Here is a 24,073-nt window from a genome sequence, read left to right as displayed (position 1 = left end):
AAAGATAGAGCCCTGATAAGAAAATGTACTAAAAGAAGGAAAGAAGATAGAGGCCCTCACCTTGGCATAAAACAATAAAGGGAGATAGAGGGTGGGTGTTTGTACTGCAACAGTGATATACTCAGACATTTAATGTTATGGTAAGTTTACTTATACAACTGTACTATGTTCATCATTAGATCATTGTTGCAGCTGCCTAAAATACATGATTTGAATACCAAAGCTTAGAAAGAAAGGGAGGAGGATTAAGGATGAGGGGCAATGAGTTCTGGAGAATGGTTGTAACAAATCCTTTTCTAGCCCTAGAGAGAAAAATAATTTTTGTGATGTTTGGTAAACGTGTGGAGAAGACCACATTTCTTCCTCTAGGATATGTTTAGAGTCAACCCCTTTCCAAAGCAGCAGCAGAAGAAGACAAATCCCTGGTAGAATGGGCTTTGCCTTTGCCTGGAAGTGTCATGGAATGAATAAAAAAAACTGAATGGCATAATATTACCACTTAGAAAATGTTCACTTGGATACTGTTTGTCCCTTTCTCTTACCTTCATAAAAATGAACAGTTGATCAGAATTCTTGAAATCCTTTGTCCTGTCAATACAGTATCTTAGTTGTATGTGGATATCCACAGTATACAAGATTATCTCCGTCTTGTTTTTTAGTTCTGTAAAGAAAACAGGAGATGAATAGACTGAAAACATGTTAATTACAAAAGAAAGGTTAGTTCTCAAAGAAACCCTATATTTATAAAGGACAAGATATGGCTGGGTCACTATAAAAGACTGCAACTCAGACACTCTTGCTGCAGATATCAGAGCAACTAGTAACACTATTTTCCATAATGAGAACTTTAAATTAGACTTGGGAACAAAGAAGAAAAGGGGAATCCATAAAGAGACATGCAGAAATGACCGAGTTGAAGACCTTGAAGATTGGAGTACATCAGAGAACCCCTGTCTTGTGCAAGATCAGCCTGTGAGAAAGATTGAGGTAATTGCCCTTGGCCAATTTCAAAAGAAAAGAGAACCACTGTTGCCTGGGGCAAGTGGGTATAATATTTTACAGACTCCTTTTGGCATCTTTAAAAGAACTGTGGTTATTAGAAGAAAGGGTGGAAATGGGAATGACAATGCATTCCAGGCCTTTTCGTAAGGAGTCCTGAAGCAAAACTTCTTTGTCTGTTGTGACTGAAAGCAGACAAATCTACTTAAACAATTCCCACAGGTGGTTCATTTCTTGAAAGACCCCAGGATGCAACTTCCATTCGTGGAGATCTGTCTTGGCTCTGTTCAGCTTCTCTGACAGAATGTAAGTAGACTGTACAGATCCATTGAGCTCTAGAGCAAGTTCCTAATCTAAGACTGCTAATCTGCAAAGGGGCTAAGACCTGCTTCCCCTTCATGTTTGTTTATGTACCACATGACTGTGGTGCTGTATGTGATGACTAACAGAGTCCTGGTTTAGTGCCTTGAGAGCATTTATTAATGCCATCATTTCTTTGATATTTATGTGCTACTTTTTGTCTTGAGGGTCCCACAGACCTTGCATTTTCATACTTTGGACACAGCCCCCAATGCAAAATCCAATGTATCCATGATTACAGATTTGGTAGAAATGGGGGACCAGGAATGAGAGAAAAATGATTCATCTACAAGTGAATTTCCCAGCACTGGACTCTGAAAGGAGAAGGTGTGCTGGGTTTGGGGCCAGACTGATTTGAGGTACAACTGAATTTTTCTCACAAGGTGTTTAGCTAGAGTAGATAAAGCATGAGAATTGTAGCAAACACGAATCATAACATCCTAAATTAATCCCCTGCTGTCATGTGAGACTAGATGTACAATACTGGGAATAGTTCCTTGCAAAAGTCCACTTTGTCCTGAGAAAGAAAGGCCATCATCAGGGAAGTATCTAGGAGACTGGCTAGAAATACTGTTTTGTAACATGGAATCTTCATCATCATCAGCCCCCCTTTTCCCATTTTTTTCTACATAGGGTCGGGGTATCGTATTAACTGTCGCCAACTCTCTCCATTCAGTGCCACACTCCTGCCTACTTCAACACTCATGCCTGACTGTCACACAATCCCTCCACCTCTTTGCTGGATGTCCTTGCTTTCTCTTATTTCTTCCTGTCTGTCCCAAATCTTCCTCACCAGATTGTCTTCTGCTTTTTTACATGTGCCTAAATCACCATAATCTGTTCTGTGTGATTTTTTTCTGCAATTGGAGCTACTTTGGCTTCTGCTCTTATGTCCTCATTTCTTCGTCTGTTTATTTATTTCTTCATATTTCTTCATAGATTAGTACTAGGCTAACTGCCCTTGTGGGCCATTTTAAGCCTAGCCAATTACCCTATCTGAGAATCAAACCCTGTACCTTGCATCTATAAGGTAAATACCTTAATCACTATGCCAACCTCCCACCCATCCCACAGTGTGCATCCTACCACCTTTCTCAGGCACTTCATTCCATCATCTCTAGTTTCTTCAACTGTTCTGCCTTTACTGCCCAGGTTTCTGGACCATACAGTAGTACTAGTCGTACCACTGTCTTATACACCTTACTTTTCAGCTTCTTTGGCATTCTTCTGTCATAGACTACACCTGATACTCTATGCCAGTTGGCTGCAGCCCCTCTGATTCTAGCTTTGACCTTTTCATTCAGCCTACCCTTCTCCTCAACCACCCCTCCCAGATACTTTAAGCTGTTTATCTGTTCCACTATCTTCCCTTCTATCTCTATTCTCAGCTTCTACTGATTTCCCTAATTTGCTGCCATTACCACCATCTTCTCTGTGCTAGTTTCATCCCATATGCCTTCAGATTTGCATTCCATTCTCCTATCCATTGCTGAAGTTCTATCTCAGAGTCTGCCTATACTGCCACATCATCTATATGCAGCAGCTTTGTTGATCTGTTCCCTCCAACCTGTTTGCTAATGTAGTCTATCACCAATATGAACAGCAGTGGGTTCAGAGGTGAACCCTGGTGTACACCCACTCCCACTGGGAATCCATCTGTGAGGCCGAACACTGTTCGTACTTGAGTCACTAGGTCCTTGTACATAGCCTGCACTAATTCTACCAATGTTTCTTGGACTTCAAACCACTGCAGTACTGCCCATATCAGCTTTCTTGGGACCTTGTCATATGCTTTCTCCAAGTCTAGGAGTGCCCAGCTGGACTCTCTCCTCATCTCTAGCTTCTTCTCAAGTATCTATTTCAATGCAAACATCGGGTCCATTGTGCTGCATCCTGATCTAAGTCCAAACTGCTCATCTCCCATCTTACATTCTACTACTCTGTGTATCCGTTTATCAATCACCCTTTCCAGAACTTTCATGCAGTGTGGTAGGAGTTTGATGCCTCTGTACTGCCCACAGGATATCCCCTTTGTTCTTGCACACTGGCATGAGTATGCTTATTCTCCAGTCAACTGGGATATGCCTTTCTCCCCACATTGCTATTAGTACCCTCAAGAGCCATTTCTCCCCTATCTCACCCAGCATCTTTATAATATCTGTTGTGACCTCATCTGAGCCTGCTGTTTTCCCTGACTTCATCTTCCTTAGTGCTGTTCTTACTTCTTCTATGGTGTGCTCCTCTTCTTCTCTCATCATAGGCTGTTTCTGGGGCAGTACAGCTTTTGTGGGATTTTCTTCATTCAGAAGTTGCTGGAAATACTCCTTCAATCTGTCTTTGATGTCCTGTGGACTGGTGAGCAGGTTGTTGCTGGCATCCCTTGTGAAGGATGTGTGACTATCTTCTTTATCTTTCTATCTTTGCCTTGCAACCTGATGTAGTTTCTTTGGCCCCTTACTGAGTCACTTTCCAGAAGTTGGTAGAGTGCCTCTGATGCCCTATTCTTTGCAATTGCAACTTCTTTCTTAGCTTCTTTGTTAGCCAACCAGTATTCCTTCCTTGCCTGGTTGGTCTTTTCTATCTCCCACTTCTTCCTGCATTCCTTCTTTCTTTTGATGACTTCCTGGACTTCTGCATTCCACCACCAGCTTACCTTATGTACCTTATTTCCATACCTGGCTCAGCCACATATTGTTTCTGTAGTCCTAACACATGCTGTTTTAGGTGCTGTCTCTCTTCAACTCCACTTATTTCCTCCTCTTCTTGGGGTGCTAGAGCCCTGAGTAATTCCTAGAACTGCTGTACTTTCTCTCCAGTCAACTTCCAGGTCTTCAGCCTGGTATCTGTTGACCTTAGAGCCTTCTCTGACCACTGCTAGAATCTGATTGTGGAAACTAGTGGTTTATGCTGTGGGCCAACTGTTTCACTGGGGATGACTTTGCAATCATGGATTCTACCCCAGTGCCTTTTCCTTACTAGGAAGTCTACCTGAGTGTTGGCTAGTCTTGTTTGTGATCTTGTGACTGTCTCTCTTTTTGAAACATGTGGTGGCTACTATCAAGCCATTTGCCAGACAGAAGTCTAGAATGGCTTCTCCTTCTTTATTCCTGTTGCCCCACCCATGTGAACCAAGGCAGTTCTCTTATCCTGTTCTGTCTGCCCTGATATGTGCATTCAAGTCACCCATTATCAACACCAATTCATGTTGTCCTGCTTTATCTAGTAGGTAATGCAACTGCTGTCTGAATGCACTCTTTTCCTCACTATCACAACCCTGCTGTGGGGCACAGGCTGAGATTATGAATACTTCCCTATCAATACACTGGAGTCTGATTGCCATGAGTCTGTCATTAATTCTGATGATATTCCTCACTGCCTTCTGAAGCCTCTCTCTCACAACAATTCCCACACCATTTCTAGTCTGCCTCCCACCTGAGTAGTAAAGTCTGGATCCCAAGCCAAGTGGCATTGCTGCGCTGCCCTTCCATTTCATCTCTTGGATACAAAAGATGCCCAGCCTCCTCTGTATCATCATGTCATTCACTTCCAAGCTGTTTCCTGTCAGTGAACCTACATTAAGCATAGCAATTCTCAGTTCATGTTTGGCAGGTTGGTTGGTTTCATGTCCAGATTTCGCTCAACAGAGCTATCCCCGGTAACCCAGGCAGGGCAACTAGACACCGGCTAGCCAGTAGCTTATTGACCAGGGCTGCTGGGCTTTATGGCAGGCACACACTGGAAAATGGGGCACATATACCCCTCCCACCGTTAGCAAGGGTCCCTGGCATGGGTCAGAGTAGGTCAGGTCTTCAACCCACTTATTACTGGTAACTACCCATGCCCAATTTTTGGCAACATTAGTCAACATGACCAAATCACCTAGAGCCATATTTTACACCCTCGATTGGCTAGCCCTGCCACAGTGCCCTGTTTGTGATCCATGTTCTCCTACATTGAAGATACTGCGCATCACAGTAAATGCCCAAAGCAGTTGGTCTGTAGAACTCTTCCCTCTATAGGGCATTGTGTAGAGTCTGTGCTGCTGCCCACAGCTCCATTCACTGGTGAGTTTGAGATGGAAACACTCAGCATGTTTTTTAGACATGGGAGAAACCCCACAGAGACACAGGAAAAACATGCAAACTCCAAACAGGCATTGGTCAGAGGGCAGGATATAACCTTGTACCCTGTGCATGGAGGCGAAGACCTTAACCATTAAGCCATCTGGTCTCATAACATGGAATGAGGGATGTTTTTTCTAGGTTTAGTTGAAATCACAGGTTTAGAAGAAGGTTCTTGATGAAAAAAAGAGATTTTTGACAGTCTAAAAAAGAGTCTGCAAAAATAAGACAGTCATCTAAATAAGGAAAATGTGTATTCCCTATAACCTGAAATAAGTTATTACTGGAGCTAGGCACTTTGTAAACACTCTTGGAGTTGTTGATAACCAAAAAGATAAAACATTAAACCAAAAATGTGAACAAGAGCCAGAAAATCTCAAAAATTGTTTGAAGTCCTTGTGAACGGGAATGTGGTGATATTCATCTTAAAAGTCTAGAGTTGTTAGGAAACTGAAAACAGGAATTAAGGGTAACAGAGACTCTAGAGAAAGCATTTTGAATTTTAGAATCTTGATGCAAAGGTTTAAAAATGAGAGGTCCAGCGGATGTCTCCAAGTTCAGTCTTTCTTTGCACCGCAAAATCCTTGAGTAAACTTATCTGCATATCTGATGTGGTAGGACAGGATCTATTAGTCACTGAGAAAGCATTTAATCCAGAAGAGGAGGAAACAGGGAAGTTTGATTGACAGGATGGGAAGTAATCCATTGAAATGGGGCCAAGAGCCCCACTGCCAGCTGTAGCCTTTCTGTGTAACTCTTAAGACACAAATATTTCGTATAATTTGGTACCAAAGAGGGAACGGAAATATAGATTTTGAGAAGGATTAACGGAGAAGCCAGGGTACTGAGGGAGACTGATGAAAGGTATAGTTAATCTGCCCTTCTGGGTTGTCCCTGAGCTTGGGAAGGCCTTCCTTTATTTTTGGAACCTTCCTGTCAATGCTTTTTAAAAGTTTGTTTGCCTGTCTTTTGTTAGGATTGTTTGAACTGTTTCCTATAAAAGGGTCCTTAGAAGGAAAGTTTCCATTATATTTGGGAATAGCAGTCTGAAAAATCTGAGAAGTCCATTGGATTACCTTTCCCCTTTCATCAACCTTCTTGAGAATGTCAGCACAGGAAGAGCCATATAACGCTTCTTTATCCAAAGGTGCATTGAAAAGTTCTGCTTTGACATCTTCCGATAAATTCTGGACATGTGACCAAGCAAATCTGCTCATAACTTACACAGAGCCAGCAGTAGCCCTAGAAACAAGATCAGCAGTACCACATGAACATTAAACAGAAACTTTGTAGGCTAAGACACTGAAGAGATCAAGGAATTTAAATGTTCCTTGGTGTAAGGAAGAAATATCAGCAATTAACTTCTTCATATTGTCAAAACAGCCTTTAATGCGTGAGCTTGACAATTTACTGTTCGAATGGCTAAAGTTGAAGAAGTATAAATCTCTTTAACAAACCTATCAATGGCTCTCCCATCTTTGCCTGATGGAATGGAATGGAACTCAAAGCAGCGCCGTCCTTATGGGGAAACTGATTTTGAAAGGGATGTAAGTGCAGGATCTGCAGGGTTCTTAAAGAGAAATTTCTGAAATAGTAGAACTTTATACAATTTAACATACTTCATAGTGGCTGCTGGCTGACTGTTGGAAGAACTACTGGCTGTGTTGAAAGCATACTTGAGGGTAGCCAAAATTGGAAGGATTGTCATGAGCTGAGGAGAATTTACCCGTACTTCCAACAACTCATAATATCTTTGCTGGATCTCAGAAATTTCTTTTTATTCCCACTTAAATAACTCCTTCATTCTGCCCACAGTGTCAGAAAAAGATAACTGTTCAGCTTGAGAATCTGAAGATTTATTTTCCTCAGATTCAGATTCCCACTTATCTGGTATATAAACTCGGACAGCATAATCAGAGCCTACTTCCTATGCATCAGACTCATAATCAAAGTGGAGGTGGCCTTTTCCTTGAAAATAATTGAGAAGATGCTGATTGTAATGATTGAAAGGCTTTAAATAAGCATTTGGCAATGGTAAAGTATTCTTCCTTCACTCCCTTAGCTGAAGGGGATAAGGTAGCTGAAGAATGCTTAAGCCTGTGCATCCTTTTCCTTGAAGTATCTATCAAAAAGGAACATTCTGATGTACAATCACCTCCACAGGAATCTAATGCTTCAAAACAGCTTTGTAAGAGAATAACATCTTCCTCCTCCTCCTCCTCCTTTCCCAGCAAGAGTTGTTCTCCCCCGCCTGAAATGGATGTATGAGCAGTCTTGTGGGACATGTTTGTCTCTTGGCTTTCAGTGGCTTTGTGAGGGGTAATGTCAGAGGAGTCAAAAGAACCTGACAGATTATCCATGGGCTCCAACATGGCAACAGTGGAAACTCCTGCAGAAGGTCAAGGCAAAGAAGAAGCTGGAATGGAAACCAAAGCTTCCCAGGAGAGTTTTCTCTTCTTGGGGACTGGACAGGGAACATGCCAGGAACTGGAACCTTGCTCTAGAACTCTACATGTGACAGCCTTTAACATTTGTTTGCTAAATGTAACAGGAGGGAATTATTCCTGCTTCTAAGAGTTTTAGGGATAAAGGGCATACAGATTGAAAAATCTGAATGTTGTGTTCTTCCCCTAAGTAAAAAACAATGGACAAGTGGTAATCTTTACAGGGAATATGAGAAGCACAAGAATTCTTCCCCTTGTTCTTAGACATAAATTCAGAATGGAACAGAAAGACTTTTTGCACAAAAAATGGAAGGAAATCCCCAATGGAGAACTTACCTGCAGCAGAACCTAAGATGTCACACTACAGAGCGTAACTTGCTTGTTGCTTCAACAGCAAGAACGTTCTAATTTCTGGCTCCCATATGTCTGCGTTTATAGCAGCGCATGGAAGGTGCCCTAAAGCTTTCGGAGCTGGCCAGAAATCTGATTCTTGACAGATATATCCTATGCAGCTTTGGCTACTGCAAAAGTGATCTAATAATGAACATCAGACTCTCCAAGAACAACTCAGAGTGGTTAAATTTCCAGATCACTGTTTTCCATAAGAAAATCACTGCTGGTGTTGTTTTTAAGTTTGTGCTAACAGTGATTCCTTTCATTTGAGAGATTCCTCCCGTGTTCATGTTTGTGTGATCATGAAATTGGCATAAATAAGTTCAGGGGGTGCTGGTGGCCTGTCCTCTTCAAAAATGCTTACATTTAATTTTTTTTTATTGTGTTGATTTTTCGAGTAATTGTGCTCAATGAGTTGATTCCTTGGTGAATTATAACAGAATGACTCATGATGGAAGCAGTTTGGTGACCTTGCAGTTAATTATATTTGTTGAAGAATGCGAGGATTATAGTTCCCTGCACAGATGATAAGGAGAACAGCTGCTGAAATAAAAATAAATTTGCAGTGTACCATTTCTGTCTTCTGGCTTTGACTAAATGGGCTTTTATGTACTGGACCAGGATGAGCGAACCATATCCCACAGCAAAGTTAACATGCTGATGTTCAAAATAGTTCAAGCCAAATGATCTATGATTATAAATAACATTATATATAACAATGAAGTAAGGTATGTTACTAAAATCTGCCATGGTACAGTTCATGAATATCAAGAAAACCAAACAGGCCACCACTGACTTCCACCTTTGCCGTACGTGCGTGGGATTCAGTTCTGTTCCTGTTTCCAACAGTTCATGAATATACCTATGAAACATTAGAATCAGTTTTGCCTATCTGTGAAATTGACAATAACAAAGCTGTAGACCACCTGGGAATAATGGGGTCTATATTAGAAGAATGAAACGACAAAAGGGCAAACGCTCTTTTGTCGACATGTAAAATCCGAAGTCTGAAAACAGCAAAGTTACGGAACAGCGATTTTGTTCCCAGGGGGAAAAAAATCGCTGTTCAAAAAAAAAAAATTATAAAGACAAAATAAAGTGGGGGACTTCCCCCGATATGTGGGGGCTGTGCCCCCCATCCCCCCTACTTAAATCTACCAACTCTGAGATTGCACCACAGTGGAAAAAACAACAAAGTCCTGAGAAGGGCCCAGCGATTTTTTTCCCTGGGAAAAACAATCGCTGTTCCATAACTTTGCTGTTTTCAGACTTCGGGTTTTACGTATCGACGAAAGAGCGAATGCTCTTTCATCACTTCTCTTTTCTAATATAGACCTGAATAATGTAGCTATACTGAAAAAAATGAGGAAAAAAAACAATAAATGCATCATTCTATAGCAAAACTTTTAAATTATTAAAAGCAATACATAAGAATATCATTTACCGTTAACTCTTTCTTAAGCAAAGCATTTTCTTTTGACTCCCGTTGAACCTTTCCTGTTCCAAGTTTTGAACTAATGCACTGGAAATGAAAGAAAAAAAACATAAACTTGCATTACAGAGTTCAATATAACCATTAAAATTTCAATATCCATTAGTATCTGAAAAGGTGTTAAGTAAAAAAAAAAACTAAAGTGTAGCTGCCATAATTGCAGGTGCAGGTTTGATGGTGAATCAGTTTTATGTGATTTGTGCTGGTAACATTTTAAAATACAACCTGAAAGGCAATATCTCATGCACAATAAAAGTGCATTTGAGACTTTTAGAAATAATATTTTGGCTTGAATTAAAAAATTACCACATTCTTAAGAAAATATGAACTGCAAGATGAAATGTTCTCTGAGTTTTGAGTTAAAATCCTAAACTGACAATGTTTGGGTTGCATTCATCATATAAACACAGGCTAATACCTGCAGTTTTCAAACTGTTTGCTTTGAACTACTCATATGGTCAGCATACTACTTTTATCATGAACAGTGTTACTTGCTTATTTCCTACTTAAAATGAGCTATTGCTTGCTGAGAAAATTTGCTCTTTAGAAACAGAAAAAGCATGTGACATACTCACCTTGGGAACTAATGATTGAAATGCCCCTATAGTATTTAATTATTTGTTTGTTTGCTTGTTTCCATGTAGATGGACTGATTTACGAACCCCCGTTCAACTATGAACCAGACCAAAAGGTAGTACAATATTTAAAGTGATGCTTTTGACATCAATTTCAAAAAACATAAAACACAAACACGTGAATACATACAGATTTACAGTTATGACTTTAGTATCAGTTCCAAGAGAATGGAATACTCAACGGTTCAATATTTACAGCTTTATATTTCACATCACTATAGTGAACATGAGAAACTCAGTTGTTTGTTTTGCAGAACAACATATAATGTATAGGAGGATGAAATTTATAAAAAGTACAGTAAAATACAAAAATGTGTCTAAAACAGTGGCATTTGCTAGTCTTCTAAAGACATTTAAGTAACGTGATCCTAATGTTAGTCTGCTTCATTTCTAATATCCAGAGGTAAATGGTTAAAGTTGCTAGAGCAATTTTCCTAAAATCTCCTTTCTACTACTGCTAACAATAAAGGTAGTCTATATAGTGTCAGGGATTTGTTTTACATTTGCTCTTAGAATATAAGATAAGCTCCTCATATTTACTTTTTGTTTGTAACTAACTTAATAGCTGGTTGCAGTTATAAGAGCAGAACTGCTCAAGCAGTAACAGGCTGTCAAATGGCCTTTTCCAAAGGAAGGCAGTGATGTTTAGCATTTGGAGCTGGGGTTGAGAATCTGCAGATTTTAGTAATATAAATCTGGAGAAGCTGAATGTTTTGACTGCAGTTTAGCTTCCACTGAAAGGCCATGCTTTAGAATGGGTTTTAAAACATTTCTTTATATTGCTCTTCTGGAGTCTGAAGTGAGATGACTGGACACATTATAGCATGTCTTACACTTGGATGATGCCTTATCCACCACTAGTTCTGCATATTCTTTAAATGACAGAAAAGGATGAAACAACTGCCCTATGTACTTATAAATATGAGCTTTTTTGTAATTGATTTCTATGTAAATCAACAACAACATCTACTGGTTGTATTTGTATTAGTTCATAACAGAAATAAACTATTTTATTAGTATTTATTGAAAGACTGTTTGTAGCAACTCACTTTGTTAGACTCATCCTGTAACTGATTTTCTGAGAAGTAGAGATCTTCTAAACCTAAGGATAAGAATATCATCTACATATAACATCATCAATGAAGATGGAAGACTTTTAGTAATATAGGTTCATAGGTGTGTACTAGACTAACAGCCTGGAGCCTTTACAAGCCTAGCCCATAGGATTACCCTGGCATTGTGCCACCTGACATTAGTTTCCAGTGCCTCTGTCAAGCAGAGCCACTGGAGTGATCCCTGGAGTGAATTTTCTATTTCCTATCCACTCATCAAGATTTCTCTTGAAGAGGGCCAGTGAGGTGCTCTGTTTGACATGTATGAGAAGTCTGTTCCATAGCATGGGCAGTCGCTGGGTTATGAATCTGTCCCTCCAGCATGTTCTGTTGAGTGTGGTAATGAGGTTGAGGTCTCTGGAGCATGTGGTGTGCAGGGATTGGGATTTCTTTAGCTGTAGCATTTCTAACAGAGCTGGGTCAGACATGGCTTTGTAAGTCAAGCAGAGATTGCCTCTAAGTAGGCAATATGAGACAGAGAATAGTTGGAGTTTTTTGAGTCTGTCCATATAGGACAAGTGTTTAAAGCCCAGGATCCTCTTTGTGAGGTATTTTTGTGGCCTCTCCAGTTGTTGTAGGTGTCTAGTGAGGTACATGCCAAATGGGACATTTTACTCGGTGATTGGCCTAATGAGAGAAGAGTAGAGGGAGACAATGATCTCTTTCTTCCTCGATACAAAACCCTTAGTAATGAGATGTGCCACATAGAAGGACTTTCTGACCACAGTGGAAATGTGGTGATCGTAAGAGAGGTTGCTGTCAACTTGTGTTCCCAGATCTCTTATAATGCCTTCTGTGTTCAGTGGACTACCATTGATGTGGTAATTCATGGAAACTGGGTTTTTCCCAAAGGGGATGATGACACATTTTCTTGGCACTGAGCTTAAAGTCATGGTTCTGACACCAGCTGTTGGTCTCATATAATGTATAAAGGGAGAAAAAGATATGGCCAAAGCCAATCTCTGAAAAACAAGTGCTGCGAAAGTCCCTAACATAGATAGCTGTTTAGCAGACTGAAGTTTAAAAGTTATATTACTTAGACAATTAACTATTCGTTTAGGTGCACTATCACTAAATCCATTCATATATAGGTTTTTCATGAAGATTTCATTATCAGCAATTTCAAATGCTCTTTTAAGGTCAACAAATATTCCCCCAGCAAGGCCTCTTTTTTGAGAAGGACTAAACTGTAATCAGTCACAGTGTAAATATTACTTACAGCCCTCTACCATCCCATGAAACCATGCTGGAAATCAGGTAATAGGCCAAAATTATTGATGTGTTTATATATATGAAAACAGACAAGTTTCTCTATATAATTTACTGGACCAACAGTCTTGAGGTACAGATAGTGAAGCAGCTTTACAAGGAGGAATTACAGAAGCATGCTTAAACTGATTATGCAGTATACTTGTTGTTAAAGACATGCACAAAAGGCTTAGAAATGTCATGAGCAGCCAAGAAAAATGGGGATGGATGAATAGCACAAGGATTTGGTCCAGCTGTTCTAGAAAGCTTTTGTAAATAAGCATGTGTTGGGAGAGACATTCCTAAGGAAGGTAGGATAACAATCAGCTGAAGAGAACTCAGTGTTCATACTGGACATTAGACATTGCTATGTTTAGTATAGTACTAAAATGGTCATTTTAAATTAAGTCTCTGTATTGATTTGCATTAATAGGGTCACATAAAGAAGTGGAGTAATTCAAATTAAGATCAGAAATATTTCACTGGCATGATAAGTAAGTAGATGTTGCTTCTTTTCATTTTAGCTGATAGATTTTTTTTTTTTTTTGGGGTGGGGGGGCTCATGGTCCTGTGGGTTTCCAGTTATCTTACATTCATGATAGGCCTCATCAGTTAATTTCATTTCTTTATGTATTTCACTAGTAGGGAATAATAGAAGGGTCCACTCAAATTCAGCATGAAGTACATCTTTATACTTTGAAAGTGCTCTTATCATAATAATTCCAGAAGGAATGCTTGTGCCTTTTAATGAAAATAGTACAAGAAAAGGACTGTGACCACTAAGTGTATCTGGCAGTGTAGAAACAAATTAGCATCTGAAAGATATTCATAATCATTAGGTCTGAGTATATCTTTTCCTGCTTTTGGAATAGGTCTGATACCAATTTTAATATACTGAATTATTAAAGGAAAGTATTCCAATTAATTATTACATTGACTATATTATTAAATTTCAGTTATAGTTTGTATTATTTCATAAAATACTTCTATATTGGCTGGTGGAAGAACATAGCTACTGCTATATACAGCTTAAGTAAGTCTGCTAAGGAGAATACCATGTCTAACCAATATGGACTGTTTTTATACTCTGAGGTATTCAGATTTGACTTTAAGATGTATATCTTTAACTGCATTTTTAATTAATGTAAGAACACCACCAGCAATTTAATTCTCATGTCCCCTGTTAAGGTATGGTCGTTGTATATAAAATGAAAAGCAGGCATTTAGTTTTATCCATGTTTCAGCAGAACCAAGAATTTCAGGATCAGTATACTTAATTCATAAATGCAGTCTTAATCCAGCCTTCACACTGCAGCATGGGTTTAACAGTTTATACAATAAGTAACTTTTTTCAATTTTATTTTCTGTGAGCAATGATCAGATACAACCTAGAAGCTATGAATGCCTGAAAATATAATACATTCAGTCTTTTCTTGGTTTTACTGGAATTCTCTTACCACTATCAAAAGCCAAGAAACATCTTTCAAAATTAAGGAAGACAGAAACAGCATTAGACTCTACTGTGGTTTACTGAAAATGCAGATGGCATAATAGGTCAAGCCCTACTGCCACTCATTTATGGTTGTAAATAGAAAGGCTGCCTTCCTCTGGAAAAAAATCATTGTACCATTAACTTATTCAAGCATATAGCACCTTTTTGTATATTTCCAGTTCACACCCATAGCTCCTTATGGCATTCAGACCTTTTTGGGATCTGGGTTCTTTGACTAAGCAACTTACCAGCAACAGTAGGCAGTTATTATAAAGTGTAAAGAGTTATTAATAAAATGATAATAAGACTGATAACCTAGGATGTGCTACAGTAGAGAATTAATCACTATTTGTAACTTATTATTCATATTTTCATAATTGAGAGCCCACATGTTATTGAGGGTATGATGTAATATGCCATGGTGGGAGATGGGAAAATTCATTGTCAATGTCCATTTATATCAACTACACAGGACATATTGCTAGTTGTATATTAGTAATTATGACAATAAACAATATTTACATATATACTTCACACTTCAAAAAACAAGTGACTTACAAACTGTTGCATCACATCAGGTAACACCTTAGATGTTATTGAAGAAAGCTATTTTTGATATTTGCACTGTAAGTTGCAAATCTTGAGAGCTATTCAGTGGTATTTATATTGCTAATTATACAATTAAAAAATAAGTTATGTACCTACCATAACATTCCATGGGAGTTGTCCATCTCTCCTTCATTCTTTACTGATGAGTTTGGAACTGATCCTCGGTTCTTACGCGGCCATTTACTAAAGCTTGAGGTCTTCAGCTAGCTCGTGGCTCACTCCCTATCCCATGATGCTGCAGGGCATTCCCCAGATCTTGTTTGCTGACACAGAAATACTAGTATGTAATCAATTATACTTGCATAGAGAAAAAAGGACTTATTGTAAGCTGATAAGCTAAGAGAAAAGGGTCAAACACCATGAGGTCAGGCAAACAAATTGTGACCTCTCGTTCCTCCAGGAGCTAAGGAAACGGGTTAGGAGGGTGGTACATAAGAATGAAGGAGAGATGGACAACTCGCATGGAATGTTATGGTAGGTACATAACTTCTTTATATGAAGTTGTCCTATCTTACCTTCATTCTTTACTGATGGGACAGCATCCCTAGCAGCATCTTTCTTGGATGGCTCACAGGAGTATATTCTTCAGAACTGTGGATCCCAAGGAGGCCCTGTCCCTAGAGGCCAAACCTATTTTGTAATGAGTGATAAAGGTATGAGATCTCGCCCAAGTAGCTGCTGCACAGATAGTGTCTATTGGTACTTTAGATGAAATGCAGAGGAGGTAGAAACAGCTCTAATAGAATGAGCTTTTATTTTATCTGGTAGCTGTTTATTTACTGACTTATAAATGAACTAAATGCAGTCTGACAGCCACCTTGATAGAGTAGTTTTTGCTACAGGCATGCCTTTTTTGCAATCTGCAAAAGATACAAATAGTTGGTCAGTTTTTTCTGAACTCTTTTGTCCTGTGTAGATAGAAATGCAACTGTCTATGCACATCAAGCTGGTGAAGCATATATTCTATCTTATTGTCATAATTTTGACAGAAATCTGGCAAATCTATAGACTGGTTCAAATTAGTGTCTGAACATACCTTTGGTAGAAATCTTGGATTTGTTCGGAGTGACACCCTGTCATTGAAGAATAACAAATATAAATGCAAAAAAAACAAAAGTCCAACACACAGTAGTTTAATGGTCACACAACACAAAGCTTTCAAGTATAACAGTGTATAAAACCAGCATCTTACAAAAATCTTTTATATCACAATACAACCGATCCGCTCACATACTTAATTAACAACAATTACATTTAAAGTGCCCTTCTAAAAAATCACAGTATTCAATAAAAACAAATAAAATCATTACTAAATGCTTAGAATACAACTAACAAATGACATTTATATTAAATCATGCCTAGCTTTTAAAATAGGTTTTATACTAACAATAGTGTTAAACCCAGGAAAGTTATCTGCTCAAAAATAATTAATCCACTTGTATTCAATTAATTTGGTTTTATTAATAATATATTATAGATCATGTGCAAGTGCATCCCTTGGGAATTCCCCTGGAGGGGGATCAGGTCAAAGTAGCTTCTGCATTTTGTGTTCATGGATGTGGCAAAAACATCGCAGCAAGGCTGGCCCCATTTTCGGAAAATCATTTCCGCCACTTCTTGTTTCAGGGACCACTCATGAGGCATTTGAATTGCTCTGCTGAGTTTGTCTGCTATCACATTGGATTTCCCGGGATGTGCATTGCTATCAGAAAACTTGGGGAGGAAGTCACCCACTGCCATACTCTGAGAGCCTCTCGACAAAGGGGGTAAGAGTTGGTTCCTCCTTGTTTATTTATGAACCAAACCACAGACATGTTGTCTGTCTGGACTGCAATTTTTCCCGGTGGAAGAGAGTGTTGAAATGCCTGCAACTCCAGAAGCACTGCTCTCATCTCTAGGACACTGATATGCAAATGGACCTTGTAATCGTGCCACGTGCCTTGGGCTGTCATTCCCTGATAATGTCCCCTCCCACCCTATCTGTGAAGCATCCGTGGTCAATGTGGCTAAAGGGGGTGGGAGAATGAAAGGATGACCTAAGGTTACTTGATCTGAATGTAGCCACCAATGAAGGTCCCTTTTGCAAGTTTCTGTTAGCATTATCTGATGTGACATCGGAAGTTACTGCATAGACCATTGTGTGAATAGGAGCCACCGTAAGATCCTCATATGCATTCAAGCTAGGGGAGGTCATAGTGATTGTTGCCACCACCGTACCCAATACCTTGAGAACTGTTCTTGCTTGAACCTTTGTTTTTGTGAGTAGATCTCAAATCTGTGCTCATAGAATTTGTATCCTGTCTAGCGGAAGATTTACTTCATTGTAATGTTGTCTAATTCTGCGCCTATGAACACGATACACTGAGATGGCAGTAAGGCAGATTTTTCATAGTTTATCATAATTCCTAACTGAGCACAGATATTCAAAATGGTGTCTCTTGCTTGTGAACATAGAGGTGTGGTGGTGGTGGATAGGAGCCAGTTGTCTAAATATGGAAACACCCAGAATTCTGAACGTCTCAAGTGAGCCATAACCACTGCCATGCATTTGGTGAACACACTGGGGGCTGTAGTGAGACAAAAGGGCAGGGCTTGGAATTGAAAATGAATGGCTCCCAGCCAAAAGTGCAGATGACTCCTGGATGCCCTGTCCATTTTTATGTGATAGTAAGCATCTTGGAGGTCTATAGAGCATATCCAATTGTCTTTCCCCAGAAAAGGGAGTATCATCTGCAGTGTAACGATCCAGAACTTTGTCTTTTTTACAGATCTGTTCAAATTGCTGAGATCCAGTATGGGTCTCCAGTCCCCTGTTTTCTTTGGAACTAAACAGAACCTTGAGTAAGTTCCGGATCCTATCTAGTCTGTGGGAGCTGGTTGGATAACTTTTTTTTCTAGCAGCTTTTGAACTTCTGTGGTTGATTGCTTCCTGTGACTGGGTGGAATGTCTGTAATCCTTTTCATTAGTGGGGGTGGGATGGAAAAGGGTATGGAGTAACCTCTGGATATGATCCTTTGTACCCACTTGTCTTTTGTTATTTTGAGCCAGGCATCTGGGTACAAGGATAAGTGACCCCCGACTGCCTCCAGAGGGGGACAGATGGGCTTCCTTTCAGGCATGCTGAAAGGGCTTGCCGAAGAATGATTCTCGATTGCCCTGATTTTGCGGACCCCCCTGCCACGTGGCAAGCGTCTTCCATTATTCCCTACTCCTCTGCCCCTGGAGGAGGGTTCACCACGTGTGTCTTGGAAGGCTCTCTGGGATTTTCGAAACTACATCTTTCCTCCCTTTGACCCATGGGATAGGGTCTAGAAGGTGTGGAAAAACTGACTCCAATGGCAGAGAGAATCTTTCCTTCCTGTTCACACCTGGTCAGTGTTTCTTTGACTTTAGGCCCAAAAAGTGATGAGCCATCGAAGGGGATGTTAATGAAGGATGACGTGAAGGGTTCCGCAAATGAACACATGCACATCCAGGAATGTCTCCTAAGGGCAATTCCTGAACCCGTTGACCTACTCGCTCCATCGCCTGCATAAAAGATAAGCCTCATGGATGAGTTAACTGCTGACTTAAGGATTGAGAGTTGGGAAGATACTTTATCTGCCACTCCCACAGCTACAGTACCCTGGAGAGTATCCCCAAGCTCCTTTAGGAGATTTCTCTGTAACCTTCTGAAGTGAGTGAGGTAATTCAGGGACCACAGTGTAAAGGTCGCTGAAGAAAACATGCTCTTACCGTATCTGTCCATAGTACGTGACTCCTTGTTCGGGGGATGGTCAGACGTGGATGTTTCTAATAACTCCTTTTTGGTGGCTGCCACCACCTTCATAGCATCTATGGGAACACCTTTAGTAAGAAAACTTTTGTCTTCCAGGGATGTTATGAATTTATTTGGCCTTCTAGGGATGGGTTCCACTGTGTCCGGAGACTCCCACACCTTTCAACAAACTAATTCCATGAGTTCATAGAAAGGCAGAGACACCCAAGTGGTGGAAGGTCAAGACCCAAAAGACTTCAGGTACATGGACTCCTTGTCAGAAAGCATGATGGTCTTTCAGCTGCCTCTCTGTTTAAGGACGTCCAAGATGTCTGCAATGGAGACATCTTTAGAGGGCAACCATGGGGACCCTTCCGATTCATCGAGGTCCATGTCTGATATGATTGACTCTTCTGCAGAGTCCAAATGTTTGCTCTTATATAGTCTCTTTTGGAGTGCCTCTTTGGATGGGGCTTCCAGAGAGGTTCCAGAAGAGAGGCATTCACCCTCTGCAGCTTCCTGAGGCTTCAGGTCTCTATGTTGTGGGATGGGTTGTGCAGAAACAGATACAGGTGCCTTAGGGGGAGAAATAGGAGGATCTGACAGACAGGATGCCCGTGGGGACAAAGCTCTCCCCATAGCCACAAAATCCCCCTCCCATGACATGAGGAAACTTTCAGTTCCAAGGAACAAGAAGATCCCACCAGCACCACAGGGGGAGGCTCCAAGACCGAGGCAGGAGCCAAGCTCAACCGAGCCAAACCACCAAAGGGCAAGTTCAGAACCGATAAAATCTCGGTCTGACTGTCCCCCTCAGACCCGACCAGAGAGTGTCAGCTCCTAGACCCCCTCAAATGGCACCGAGGTAGTCAGAGCAATCAGAGCCGAAGATGCCGATGTAGGTCTCAGCCCTGATGGGTCTATCTCTATCAGTTCCATGCATTCTGGCTCCGAGGCCACAGTCTGGGTCAGAAGAGGAATCAACATAAAGGGGACTGCTCTATTCTGTTCCGAAGCCGATTGAGTCTGTTCCAACAAAATTTTGGCCAGCACTGGTGTCCTCAATAGCTTCTGCACCAGATGGGCCATATCATAGTCTGAAAGACTCCTGGAAGAACGAGAGGATGGGGCTGGTGATGCCACAGACTGAAGTATTGCTGACCTAAGTGTAGGAGAAACCAGCTCCAAGGCAGCTGAGCGGCTCCTAACTTGCAACACCATTGGCCCCAAAACAGATGGAACTGAGGTGGAAGGTTGAACTAGTCCAACAGGCTCTGATACTTTTTGAATTTTTTTTGACGGCTTCAATCCATCAGACGATGCAGATGATGATCTTTTAGAGCCCTTGTCTGATTTCTGAGAGGGAGACACTGACTTTTTTGAAGGGCTTTGACCCTGTTCTAGAGATTCAGAAAAAGTAGACTTAAGTAGGCCCTTAAGGATCAGTTTATTCCTTCTTTCATGGAGGACTCTTGAACTGAAGGAATGGCATATCGAACAAGATTCCTGTAAATGCAAGGCTCCCAGACAATAAACACAAATTAGTGTGACCATCCATAATGGACATTTTCTGTGAACACTTGGGGCATCTTTTAAACCCCGACACTTTAGTCTCTTTAGGCTACTTCGACATTTTGATACAAATTAAAAAACACAATAAGAAGGAAACAAGCCCTCTAACTAAAATGGGCTAAATAGCACTTTAAGATAACCGAGCTAACAGAGAAATAACAAGAAATTCACACACAAACAATTGCACACCTTTTGCTGAAAAATAGCACTCTGTCAAAAATACAAGACTCATAACAATGTAATATAAAGAACAGACCTCTAACTAAAACGGGCTCAATATCTATAATAACAAACACACACACACACACACACACAAACAAACAAGCCTTAAACACAGGCTGATAACAAATAAGAAAAACCTTATTAATTACCTAAAAGTTTTAAACTACTCTATTATGAAGACTACAATATGTATGTATCTAACATTAAAGGGATAGGGGATTTGAGGCCTAAAAACACTTGGCCAAACAGGAAACAACAAACACTATATTTCTAAAGGCAGACGCGTTATAAAGATGTGTAGAGGAAAGGGAACTAGCAAAACTATTAAAACAGTATAAGATATTTCAAAATGTTGTATTTAAACTGTAAATAGGAAAAAAGAACAATTTGACTTAGCCAGAGCTAGAATCAGATGCTTGATCCGTTTCAGCAACAAACGAGATCTGGGGAATGTCCTGCAGCATCATGGGATAGGGAGTGAGCCACGACCTAGCTGAAGACCTCAAGCTTTAGTAAATGGCCGAGTCGGAACCGAGGATCGGTTCTGAACCCATCAGTAAAGATTGAAGGTGAGACTGGACAACTTCACATCATATGTTTTCATATTTTTGTAAATTTATTTATTTATTTTACATTTGTTGACCAGGATAGTCCGACTGGATACATGTGAATTTTCAGTGGAGGCCCGGGGAGAAAAGCTCCAGTCACACATATATACATAACAAATTAAGAGGCAGACAGACAGCTCATAGAACCCCTTCAGAGACAATGGATTTTACACAGCATGGTACTGAGACAGTAAAGTGTTGTCATCACAGAGGAAAAACAATAAGGTTTCACAGTTTTTGATATTATGCATGGCTTAAAAAATAACAGTTCACAGTGATTACAAATTATATAATGCTGAAATAGGTAACAACCTAAAGACATTAAAAGGCAGTAGGTATAAAATGGGCAGCGGTTAGCATTGCCACCTCAAAGCAAGAGGTTCTCCGGTTCGATCCTTGGCTGGGGTGCCTTCTGTGTGGAGTCTGCATGTCCACCCTGTGGTCATGTGGGTTTCCTCCGGGTGCTCTGGTTTCCTCCCACATCCAAAAGACATGCTGTAGGTGGATTGGCCACTCTAAATTGCCCCTAGGTGTGAGTGTGTGCATGTGTGTGCCTTCTGTGGAAGGTTGGGTGCTGGGCTGGCAAATTCGACACCGTAAAACTCCACTGCCAATCATGAGCGGACAGGTGATCTGCTGTGGCGACCCCTAACCGGGGAAGCCGAAAGAAGACGAAGAAGAAGGTATAAAATGAAGCTGGAAGGTATCTAAGGAGTTAATCAGGGTTGGTACAAGGGCACTATCTCAATAAACATGTGCACATAGAGTAATTTCTGGTTGTCATGTGAAAGTGTATGTCTAGTTAACAAAAATGTTCTAACAATATATGTCTATGTTGTACAGTTTCCAAGATAAAATCATTTGCTTGTGAAAGTTTAGCAAAAAATATCATTTGGAGTTCATGGTTCATGTGCATTATAATATATGATAGTATTTCTGGAATAACTAAGAATGCACTGACTACTGTCACTGTAAAGAATATTTCTTATTGGTAGCATTGCTATTTGTGCAGTTTTAATAGCTCCTACTAATCACAAAACATTTATATTTATCATTCCCATGCTTTTAAATGTAATTTTCAAAAAAAAGCTCTGGAATGCAAGCTGTATACAGACGGCTACAGATGTGACATCACACACCACATAGGTATTCAGGAGTTAAGGCACACAATGTATCCACTATGAGAATTTCCTCTCCAGGGAAGAGCATGACATGCACAGTAAAAAGAACAATTATTGCACTTTATCACCCAACAGTTAGGACCTGTTACAAGCAGAAGGCTTCTCCATGATAGGATCTTGGCAGCTGATACAAGTAAGAAAAAGCTGCAAAGTTATAGTCACCAGTCATATTATACAGCTATCTGAATGTTATTTTGCAAATAAGGTCTTTTCTTCACAAAAGTTTGATTCACTATACTGTTTTGGTGGGAGATGCACAGGCTTAATAACTATGAGGCTTAATGTACAGAACAGCCTCACTCTGGCATGGCGCCAGGACTAACTATGCAAAACAAAATGTAATGGAAGCAAAAATAACTAAATAAAGGAAACAGAGTAAGGGATACCACCCTAAAGACCATGCCTCTAGTCATACTCATAGGTTTTGTGGTTCGCTTGACATTCTTACGTAAATTACATAAATTAATAATAACCATTTGGCACTAAGAGCAGTTTCACTTACAATAGAGGAAGACCCTTTCCTAGCTGCAAAAAGAGGGTAGTGTCCTTTTGGAAAAATATTATTTAATAGTAGTTGGTCTTCTTAGCTTCTGCAAAATTTTAGGAATATGGCTTGACCCCAGACAGAATGTGCTTTTAAAGGTACATGTAATTGTTTTCCTGTCTTGGCATAACAGAAAGAGCTACAGTCAGTAATCCATTTTGCCAGAATAGTTTTGGAGATTTTAAGGTCCAATTTAGCTTGCAAAAAAAACTACTGAAAATCTGCTCATCTTTCTTGAATGCCTTAAGTGTGATCCAAATAAAAATATAGTTTCCTGTGAACATTGAGGCAGCGTAACAAGTTCTCCCCTCTATTAGATTACTCTGCGAAAAATACCAACGGGGTCAATGTATTAGTTTAAATTAGTCTGCCAATTGACTTTAGGTAGGAATAAACTGGTTCTCAGAGAAACTCTGTCTTGATGGAGAATTATATGCAGAAACTATGAAAACAAGGCTTGAAGTTCTGACACCCACTTTGTAGACGTAATAGCTACTAGGAAATCTGTCTTCCATGAAAGAAACTTGATGTCTACCCAACTACCTGGTTCAAAGGGAGGAGGTACTGTTAAAGATTCTAAAACAAAATTGAGATCCCAAGGTGACACTGGTCTAGTTAACAGGGGTCTCAAATGAAAGACTCTCTCCAAGAAGGCTTTGCATGACCTATGTGCTTCCAAGAAATGACTGGAAAACTTCATGGAAGGATGAGTTCGCTGCAAGGTGTACTTTAATAGAGGAAAGGTTTACTCCTTTGTTTTATAGTTGAGTAAGGAACAATGAAAATTCTTCCAACAGTGCTGGTATCAGGGAAATGTCCCCATTCTCGGACCACACAGTAAACATTTTTCTTTTTCACCTTTGTAAATCTTTTTGGTAGAATGCTTCTGGGAGGCTTTAAAGAGAGCCATTACTTCTTCAGGGATGGTTTCTTCTTCTTCAGGGAACTGCAGGTTCCTAGCCATCATGGGAAATGGAGAAAACAAGCAGTTAGACTGAGGGGTTAAATGTCCATGTGAAGCATCCTGGACTGGTGCAATGGCAGAGTGGAGCTCTGTGGACGAGATAGGGGTTTCTGTTAGATGAGGCCATGGCCAGAAGAACCAACTCTGATGAGACCAGACCAATGCTATGAGAATGAGTTTGGGCTTGCACACTTTCTGTAAGAGCCTGCAGAATCAAAGGAAATGAAAGAAAGCATAAAGGAGACAATGGGAACAATTGTGGGAGAATCTTGTTGACTGTCCTAGAGAAATTATATTGATAATGAAGGGGAACTTGCTG

The 24,073-nt window shown here is 40.1% G+C and overlaps 1 protein-coding gene across 1 annotated transcript in view; it reads right to left on the bottom strand.

Moving 5' to 3' along the window:
• Positions 1–24,073, bottom strand: part of AK7 (adenylate kinase 7) — a 1,289,119-nt gene that overhangs the window by 675,993 nt on the left and 589,053 nt on the right. Inside the window, exon 9 of the mRNA XM_044074647.1 lies at positions 9,762–9,839. Within this exon, the coding sequence (XP_043930582.1) occupies positions 9,762–9,839 (78 nt within the window). The remainder of the gene's footprint in view (positions 1–9,761; positions 9,840–24,073) is intronic.

Source organism: Protopterus annectens, chromosome 6.part0 (genome assembly GCF_019279795.1).
Source record: "Protopterus annectens isolate FY-2018-M chromosome 6.part0, PAN1.0, whole genome shotgun sequence".
In the NCBI taxonomy this organism is placed as follows: domain Eukaryota; kingdom Metazoa; phylum Chordata; order Ceratodontiformes; family Protopteridae; genus Protopterus; species Protopterus annectens.
This window is presented reverse-complemented; position numbering and strand designations above follow the sequence as displayed.